The 10476-nt window shown below is 48.8% G+C and overlaps 1 protein-coding gene across 1 annotated transcript; it reads right to left on the reverse strand.

Moving 5' to 3' along the window:
* Positions 1–9295: 9295 nt before the first annotated feature.
* LOC143169265 (feather keratin Cos2-3) lies at positions 9296–9601 on the reverse strand. The gene has a single exon (XM_076356558.1). It carries the CDS (start codon positions 9599–9601, stop codon positions 9296–9298), a length of 306 nt encoding a protein of 101 aa, XP_076212673.1.
* Between the last annotated feature and the right edge of the window lie 875 nt (positions 9602–10476).

The raw sequence follows: 10476 nt of genomic DNA on the forward strand, positions 1-10476 counted from the left end.
CTGCAGTTGCAAGGAGGTCTGTCTGAAGCAGCAGTGACAGAGTTTTGCTGCACCCTATGGGCTGAGATTCCTGGATGCAACATTTCTGAATTGCCTACTTGGCTACTTCCTTGTAAGGAAAATTATCCCCAAGTCTCATTGGGAAGAGTTTATAATGAATGCTCATGCTGCCTTTTAGCTGTGATGCAAACCCTTGGGTGGGGAATTCCTTGTTGAGAGATTCCTTGCCGCAGCAGATCCTTGGTAAGTGACTAATGCATGCTAAACTTTGAAATCTTAGCTAAGTGATATCAAGGATTAATTGCGCATATATAATCCTATAGACAGAAACCGTTGACCAAGTCTGGGACTAGAATTGGTTCCAGCTGCATCTTGACTCCTCTCCGAGGAGTTTAGAAAGCAAGGTGATCCTTTCTGAACCTCATGACTCAACGGGAGGGTCTCTCTGACAGTTTTGTCTGACCCTGTCCTCTATGAAGTCAATAATCAAGCGTACCTTGCCATCGAATCTTGTTAGACCACTGTTGCATTTACCACTGAACTTTGTTAACTCACTGCTTTCTATCAATAAAGTGTATTGTTGCTTCTCTCTTATGAGTGAAGTGCAGTCTCACTCCATCTGTGACAAATTGGCGTAGTCAGCAGGATGGCAAGTAGTATCACCAATTATTTACTGAGGCATGGAGTGAATCCCAGTCCCAAATTCTCAGAACAATGGGCTTGTGACAATTGGCATAATTGGGAAGCCATTGAAGAGCACCTAAAGGTATGGAGGAATGCTCTAGTCCTAGGCATTCCCAGAGCCGTGATTCAACATCAGCCTACTGGCATTATCTTGAGTCTGATGGAAGGATTCCAGAAATGAGATAACAGTGAAACAAAGTGTATTTCAACTCCTCCGGCGCCAGTGCCCAGAAAGGGAGACAACCTGTTCCTCCCCCTTAGGGAGGAATTGCAGGGCATGAAGCCAAAAAATGAGTAGTGCCTGGAAGGCAATTGGGCCTGCCTGTCCAGGAAGTGGAGGCTTACCAGTGGATAAGTGATGATGGCTCACAGATTATAATTCCAGTTGATCCTCAGGAACAATTGGTGAAGTTTTTAATAGATATGGGAGCACAAATTTCAATGCTAACAAGATGCTGAGAACCTGGGCGTGCAATCTGGATGGCAAAGAGTTAAGATTACTGGTGTGAATGGAGCGAGCGTTGAGTGCCAAACTACCAAGGTCAATTTATGGCTCCCGGGTGAGAAGTGCATGTTGACTACTCGCTTTGCAATTAAAGATCACCATGAAAATATTTTAGGTTTTGATGTTTTAAATGGACGAACCTGGCACTTGCCAAATGGCAGCATGTGGTCCTTCAGCTCAAACACCGATCTCAACCCCAGTAGAAAGCGGGAGGCCACAGTGCGCGTACTTCGCTCAGCCCCTGCCCTCCCTGAGTCAAAAATTACTAATGTACTGAAATATCTGATTTCTGCTGCGGCACGGAATGGAATTTCTGAAGTCATAGCTGATATGGGGAAATGACAAATTATCTCCAGAACCCACTCCCCATATAACTCACCTGTCTGGCCAGTTCAGAAACCAGATGGGAGGTGGCGTTTAACAGTTGATTATGGGTGCCTGAATGCCAACACAGCCCTGCTAACAGCTGCTGTACCAAACGTCGCAAACTTAACGGCTATTTTGCAAGCAGCAATGGATGCCGTGCTAGATGTAAAAGATATGTTCTTTATGGTTTCCTTGAAGGAGGAGGATAAAGAGAAATTTGCTTTCACCTGGGAGGGAGTACAATACACCTTTAACAGATTCCCACAGGGGCATAAACATTCACCTACAATTGCTCATGCCGCACTTGCTGAAGTTTTACAGTCTCACTCCCCCAAGAAGTGAAACTGTACCAATATATAGATGATATTCTGGTTGGAGGAACTTCCACTGAGAAGGTGAGGGAAGTGGCAGTGGCACTATGGCAAGCACTAAATAAAGCAGAAATTGAGATTCCACCTGGAAAATGTCAGGGACCGAGTGAAGAAGTAAAATTTTTAGGTACTTGGTGGATAGCAGGCAGTGCAGCGATTCCTCCAGATACCTCAAGGAAAATCAAAGAGCTGCAAATGCCCCAATCGTGGAAGTGTTGTCCCACAAGCGGGGTCTGGTACCCGGTGTGCAATAAGCCAATCTTACACGCAGAGCCAAGATATTTATTTATCTCATGTTTGCACAAAGATGGGTGCTAGGTGGTAATTCCACAAAGCTAGCACTCCACACAAAAGAACTATAGCGTATTTATATTGTTACATGATTAGCAAAAACCCACCTAAGTTCATGCTCATCGGTTAGTTATGTTCAAATTAGCCTCACTTGCTATGTAAATTAGCACGCATGCTCCTTGCAGGTGTGGGGGGGCAAGTTTTTCCAGTCTTGAATTGAGTCAGTGGTCGTGATCTCCCCCTGCCGCCTTTACCTTTCCCCTAGTTACCGCAGTTTTTTGCTGACTTCTTGTTTTTTGGCAATCATCTAGCCTCCGATGCCTTCTAGGGCAGGATGTTCCCCTTTTATCAGTCTCTTAGTTCTTCTTCAAGGGCATAGTTGTCGTAAGGCATGAATTGTTTATACAAGGTAATCAGACTAGTACAATGAAGACTACAGTCTAGGATAAGTATTAACCCAAACATATGGCTACAGAAGGAGTTACAACAATTAATGGGAACTTTAGGATATTGGAGGAAGCATGTACCTGAATTTTCTATCATTTCCCGTCCATTATACTCACTCTTACAGAAAGGCAAACCCTGGGAGTGGAAATTAGGACATAAAAGGGTGGTCAAAACTTTAACTGAAGAATTAAAACATATCAGTCACTGGGACCAGTACACCCCCGTGACCCTATTATAGCCAAATGGGTTTTCGCTGAACATGCTACTTATTGTAACCTGTTCCAAACTGGCCCCGATGGGCCAAAGAGACCTTTATCGTTTAGCTCAACTGCATTTGAAGAAACAGAACAATGATACTCTGAATGGGAAAAGGGACTTTTATCTTTAGTCTGAGCAGTTAAACAAGTTGAGAAAATACATCAGGGACAACCTGTGCAATCTAGAAGACCATTTAATTTACTAGAAGCAATCCTAAAGGGGACTTCACCCCCAGAAGGAGTTGCACAAAACCCCACTATCAGAAAATGGTATGCCTACCTAACAGGAACTGCAGAAAATATGCAATTAACTAAGGACACGCTAAGGTTTCCAAATTGCAGATGCCCATAAACACAGACCGTTTAGCATTACAACAACCTTTTAAACCTTCACCCATTCTGGATACACCGCCCCTCACTGAAGGTACACCAACACAAAACGTTTGGTTTACAAATGCTTCAGCAAAGAGGGTAAATGGTAAATGGCAATATAAGGCCGTTGCATTAGATATTACCACCAACAAACAAGTAATAGAGGAAGGTGAAGGCAGCGCACAAGTAGGAGAAATAAGAGCAGTTGTTTTGGCAGCACAGAATGGAGCAAAAATCATATATGTAGACCCTTACGGTGTGTGGGCCGGTGCCACACAGTGGCTTTGTCAATGGGAAACCTTGAATTGGGAAGTAAATAGATCCCCAGTTTGGAGAAACAAAGATTGGCAATTATTACTAGATATAGCCAGGAAAACACCTTTCAAGATGGGATGGGTAAAAGCTTCTGCTAAGGATAATCAACCAACCACAAAGTGGAATCAAAAGGTAGATGGGCTAACTAAAATTAGGAAAATTACTTTAAATCCTGAGGGGTATCAATTGGGAGAATGGTTACATCAAAACCTAGGCCACACAGGTAAAGAAGCACTTTACTTTGCCGCACAGAGTAAAGGCTGGCCTATAAACAGAAAAACTTGTGAAACTATTCTTACAGAATGTCCCCAGTGCAGATTGGAATTACAAGCAGATCATCCTGCTAAAGCACCACCGCTACATATCAATGAAGGGAAAACTTTATGGTCTACATGGCAAACTGATTATCTCGGACCATTCAAATCCTCTGCGGGATATCAATACATCCTCACAGGAGTGGAAGCAGTCTCCGGCTTGCTTATGGCGACTAAGTGTTGGAAAGCCAATGGGCGAAATACAGTGCGAGGGCTATTGTTTTGGTTCTCAAATCTGCCTACTCCTGATGTTATCCAAAGTGATAATGGCTCACATTTTTCATGTAAGGAAGTGCAAGATTGGGCAAAACAAGAGGGAATTAAATGGGTGTTCCACACCCCATACTACCCTCAATCAAATGGGATGGTAGAAAGAGCTAATGGCTTATTGAAAAGGAATCTTAAACTACATGAGGCTCAATGGGATATGTGACTCCCCAAAGTATTCCATCAATTAAATAATCGATACGGGCCTATTGGAAGCCCTGTAAGCCGAGCATTCTTTGTAAAAACTGAGTACTCATAAATAAACTAAGCACAACAACAAGTGATTTAAACAAATTAGAACACCCATTGCGGTCTTCTCTATTAGCATTGGAAACTAACCAATGGCTCTTATCTGATATATTACCTCAGTGGGAAAGAATTAATGAAAGGGACCACCATTTGATTGTGGATGCGCTTGGTGCAGCCCAAAATAATGTTTCTCTAGCTTTTAGTTGTATCCAAGTTCAATTGTGGATGCAATCTATGGTAGCAGCAATTATAAGAGAAGGTGAAGAGGGTACCTTACCCACTGAAATTCGAAAGGCAATTTGGGATAATGCAACTAAATTTGAGAAAGAATTCCAATCCTGGTGGTATTTAGTCAATTTCACTTATGACCCCATCAACAATAAGGCCACAGCTTTTGTCTTAACAATACACAATGCTTTGGTATACACCATATACCCAATCATTACATTAGGATTAAATCACAATGGAGCTATACTCTATCCACTAGAACATAGAGTGTGGGCCCAACGAAATGGAAGCAAATGGCAAACCTTTGATGTTAACGCATGTGTTGTATGGGAACAACGAGGATTTATTTGTGAGAGTAACACCATCAAAACCTAAGACATTTGTCTTGACACTGAATAAAATATTTGTCATTTTGGAATACATCCCAATGAAGCCCCTGAAACTGTACTTGTATATATTGGAAAAGGATGTGTTTGTATGAGAACCCTTTGTGATTTTATATTCGTAGATAACATTACTGTAGATACAAGCAATCACTCAAATATTTATGTTTGTAACTTTACTAAAGTTATGGGATGCAACTTTAATTATTCAACTCCTGTTACATCTTATCAATTGTTACAATCTAATTATACATTGAGTGAAGATTTATTGCCTACCCCCATCGGAATGAATCTTACATTAGTGAAGAAACTACTACAACAGGATGACCTGTGTCAACTGCTAGAACGTGTCCGGAAAAATGGACAACTCAAATCACCGTTCATCATGATGCAGAAGAGGTACACCATGTCTTGGAAAGAGTGAAGAAGGATGGAGAACACCATTGGTGGGAAACTGTTCTTGGATGGTCACCAACAGCAAAGGGAATGTTTAATCTTATGCTTCACCCAGTTGTGATTTTACTAACTCTAACTTTAATACATCTATTGCTTATAATTATATTGTGTATAAAGGTTTGGTACATGATAAAACAAATAACCCAACTTCAACCACCCAAAACATACAAATTAATGCATAACAAATAGCAGTGCTTCACTATCTACTTACTGTGGATTTATAAGTGCATAAACTATAAATATATACTATTTATGGCACAGAGGCAAGAGGTGACCGTACCACCACTCTGTGAAGGTAAGACGAATTGACTATAGTCACGGGGTGGAGTGTGGCGGTGTGCTTGCCCCCGCTCCGTGTAAGCAATGACCACCAGTGGGGGTCATTGTGGCTGCATCCAGGTTTGAGGGGGGCTTTGGGGATGGGTGGCAACATAGTAGCCAAGGGCTGCCTGGAGCAGTGACTCAAACGACTTGCTGAAATGCAAATATGACTATAAGTCAACCATCTTACTCCATAAATAGTGGACAGCCCAGGGCCCCTTGAGTTCTCCGGCATGGCAGCGGGCTGCACGGTGGGATCTCTCCTTGAGTAGGGACGCCTCTCACGGTTACTCCTCAAGGTTGAGCGATTCCTTGCCGCAACAGATCCTCGGTAAGTGACTAATAGCACGCTAAACTTTGAAATCTTAGCTAAGTGATATCAAGGATTAATTGCGCATATGTAATCCTTTAGACATAAACCGTTGACCAAGTCTGGGACTAGGATTGGATCCAGCCACACCTAGACTCCTCTCTGGGAAGGAGTTTAGAAAGCAAGGGGGTCCTTTCTGAACCTCATGACTCAATGGGAGGGTCTCCCTGACAGTTTTGTCTGACCCTGTCCTCTATGCAGTCGGTAATCAAGCGTACCTTGCCATCGAATCTTGTTAAACTACTGTCACATTTACCACTGAACTTTGTTAACTCACTGTTTTATATCAACAAAGTATATTTATGCTTTTCTCTTACGAGTGAAGTGCACTCTCACTCCATCCACGACACCTTGGGAACTAAAGATAATGAATTATATATGACTCCCTGCATAGCCTCCACCTCCTCGCACAGCAGGTACTTTGAATCTCTGATTGTGGGATGACAGGCTGCTCCTCACCCAACCCCATGCTCTGCTATTCCCTGCCCTCTCTCCCAGGTGCACCGCCAGCCCCATATTACGTCCTGCTATGATCAGTGCCTGCCATGCCTGCCATGCTGGCCCTGCAGGCAAACCGCAATAGCCAACAGCTGCAATGAGCCCCGTGTCAGGCAGTGCCAGAACTCCACCATTGTCATCCAGCCCTCTGTCATGGTGGTAAGCCTGCCCAGCCCCATCCTCAGCTCCTTCCCATAAAGCACCATTGTGGGACCCTCCACCTCCACTGTCATTGGCAGCATACTTGGGTAGCTCAAACCACAGAAGAGTAAGTGTGCACTGTGAGGGCTCTGTCCTGGGAAAAATGAATGGCTGTGAAAGAAGAGGGGAGAGGAGAGGAGAGGAGAGGAGAGGAGAGGAGAGGAGAGGAGAGGAGAGGAGAGGAGAGGAGAGGAGAGGAGATGAAGAGGAGGGGACAGAAAGGCAAAGCAGGCAAGACCCATGTATAAGAGCCCAATCTGTCATCACGCAGGAGAAAAGCAGCACTGCTCGGAAGGAACGTGTGCTCTGACACAGATGCTGCCCTGTCTCTGGCTGTGCGCTGGGTGGCCAGACAAGTCGACCAGGGAGCCTTTTGCCCTGCTGGAGATGGCTGTGAGGGTTGTGTCCCTGACCGCCTCCTTTGTCTCCTTCTGCCTGAGCACTGCGGTTATCGTTCTGGGAACTGTCAGCAGGTTCCTACCTGCGTATCTTAGGTGTGCGGCTCCCCTTGGGCAGCCTGGCCTGGCGTTTTACAAGAGGCAGCAGTGTTACAAGAGGGTATGAGTGCCTGCAAGGATGTTCAGGGCCCTTGTGACTGAGAGGATTTCAAAAGGTTGCGCTGTGGCCTGGCTGCACCAGCTGGAAGCTCTCAGCACTGGAAAACCTGGTTCTGGCACTGGGGAGCCTGGGGCCCAGCACAGGTGGCAGTTGATTCCCTTAGTTTGGCTGAGCAAGTGGTTTAACCACTAGGCGATGTGAGTAGAAAAGCTCCCTGGGGCAGAGGTGTGAGATCCCAGGCAGCCCTCAGAGTGTGTTGCTCCACCCTTTGGGCTGAGGTTTGGAGGCAGCTTTGAGCTGGCAGAGGGAGGAGAACACAGGAGCTGGCAAGCTTCAGCTCCCACTTCCTGGGAGCTCCCTGGGCACCTTGTTGAGTGGGGAGCGTGACACGGTCCAGGTTTACCTGGCAGCCTTGGTGGGACTGGCAGAGGCTGGTGAGACACGGGTGTCAGGCTGCGGAGGAGCAGGGCAGTGGGTCGGTGGGACTGTCAGCGCTGGAGGGGGAAGAGGGGAGTCCTGACCCTCTGGCAAAACCGGGAGCTATCCTTCTGGGAGAGGGGAGGCTGCAGGTGGCACGTGGCAAAGGATGGGAGACGCGTTGGGAGCAATGGGCGTGAAACGGGGAACAAGACCCTACACATCCCTTTTGCAGATAACGCAAATCCTCCTATGTACTGTTTCTACAGGCATGCCTAGAGAGAGAGAGAGAGAGTGAGCTGCCAGGAAACAGACCACGTCTGCACTTAGAAACTCCGCCTCTTCTAGCTGTGCTGGAGGAAATGCCGGCAGCCTGACTGGGGATAGACAAGATCCCTGCAAGACCTACAAGGAAGGCTAAGTCAACGCAAGGAGAGCTGAAATGCTGCAGAAGCACGGGCTTGTAGTTGGAAGCCACAAAGGGAGGTGGGCGAGGAATAGCCCACCTCTCTTCCTCGGCTGACGGGGAGGGAGGTTGTCACTGGAGATGTCTTGTGGACAGGGGTGCACCGGGGAGAGGTGGCAGGGAGGAGCACAGGGACATGTGAGGAGCAACCTGTCACACAACCACCACCACCACTACCACACCTGCCACAGGGAGAGGCGCCCTCCTGAGGCAAGAGCCGCCAGCTAGGGAGGGCTCACAGGTGCTGCTGGATGCAGAACCAGCTCCCAGTGCCACTGCCACTCGCCACTGTGGCCAGGGAGATGGACTCCTTGCTCGGGCAGTGGTTGGGCTCCCCATCATCTGCAAGGCGTGCTCGAAGGCTGAGGAGGCCATTTGTGTGCAGGGAAGCAGCAAGGCAGGCCTCTGGGAATGCTGATGGTTCTCCTTTATGCCTGCAAGATCTCCCCAGAGCAACACCTTTCTCTCTGGAAGCCAGGGAGAGCATCCGGAGAGAGAAGGACCACACAGAGGCCCAGGCTGGGATGCAGCAGAACTTTAATGAGTTGAAAGAGGAAAAGAGGTCCTCTGAGTGGGGGCCACGGTGCACGGAGCACCAGGGCTAGCTAGGAGTCTTTGACCCTTGGCCAGAGTGGAGTTTGCACTGGGCGCCTGCCTGCCTGCCCCTGAGAGGGAGAGGGGGGGCAGGTCCTTCCTCGCATGGGGCTTAGCAGGTGCTCACAGCCCAGGGGAGCACAAGACAGCAGAGAAAAGAGAGAGAGAACAGAGAGTGAGAAACAGGCAAGTTAGACAAGGGCCATGTTTTCAGAGAGCCCAGGCGCGCCTCTTCCTGCCTTCCCTTGCAGGTGGAGCCGTGGATGTTCAGCCCCTCTGAAAGCAATGGCCAGGATCTCCGTGCTCAGTCCATTACTGTCTTCTGGGTTCCCGGGGGTCCTCCTGTGGGGCCGCCTGCGGCAGCTTTAGCAGGGGAGGCATGTTCTGCCACAGTAGCGGCTGCCGAAGCAGGAGAGGTCACAGCACCCAGAGTTGATGGGCACTCCATCACAGCTGAGGATGCTGCCAACGGCAGCGGAGGTGGAGGATCCCACAACGGTGTTCTGTGGGAACGAGCTGAGGATGGGGCCGGGCAGGGTCACCACCACGGGGGAGGGCTCGATGACGACGGTGGAGTTCTGGCACTGCCTGACACAGGGCTCATTGCAGCTGTTGGCCAGCGGGGTCGGGCCGCAGGGCTGGCATGGCAGGCACTGGTTGTAGCAGGACATGTCTTGGGGCTGGAGGTGCACCTGGGAGAGAGGGCAGGGAGGAGCACGGGGGCACGTGAGGAGCAGCCTGTCCGCCCAGCACGAGGCAGCCAAGGCACGTGCTGGGCGGGGAGCTGGAGGCTGTGCAGGGAGGCCCACGTGCCTCTTTGCCTGCTCCCCCGGGCACCGTGCAAAGAGAGCCAGGCCCACGAAAGCTCTTTCCTAGACCAGAGCCCAAGAGTCCCCTCAGCCCAGCCCCAGCCCCTCTCCGCACCAGACCTTCTCGCCGCTTCCCCTCCCAGGAGTGGCAGCCCCAAGGCCCGGTATAGGACAGAGCTTCCAACTCACTTGCTTCCGAAGGAGAAGAAGGGGAGCGAAGCGGATGAGAGAGTGAAGAGCTGGGGTGGCTTTTATACTGGTCCTGCACTGCCCCAGGTCCAGAGGAAGCCTCTGTGGAAGTAATAATTTTCTGAGAAGCTCGTCTGAAATGCAAAACATTGCAGCTAATGATACGGGATGTGTTTTGGTTTCCTGCACGGCTGCCTTTTCATTTCTTTGTTTGGCCGTACCCGCTCCCCCTTGAAGGCTCCTTTTCAGCGCTGGGGTGGGAGGCCCAAGGATTCCTGGGACAGGAGCGCATCGGTGCCAGCAGAAGATGAGCCCCAAGTGCCGGAGGGGTTGCGTGCAGGCTGTGGACATTGGCCTGGGGCACTCGTGTGGGCTTGGTTGCAGCGCCATTGGCAGGAAGGGCCCTGCTGCTCCCAGCCCTGCAATCCTCACCTGGATGCCAAAGGGCTCCCGAGAGGGATGATGTGCCGCGTCCCCTTTCTCCCACCCTCCAAGCTCTCTCTGATGGTTGTTGGCCATTGCCTCCACAGGCGGGTGGTCAGCGCTGC

Source organism: Aptenodytes patagonicus, chromosome 20, assembly GCF_965638725.1.
Source record: "Aptenodytes patagonicus chromosome 20, bAptPat1.pri.cur, whole genome shotgun sequence".
Classification (NCBI taxonomy): Eukaryota; Metazoa; Chordata; class Aves; order Sphenisciformes; family Spheniscidae; genus Aptenodytes; species Aptenodytes patagonicus.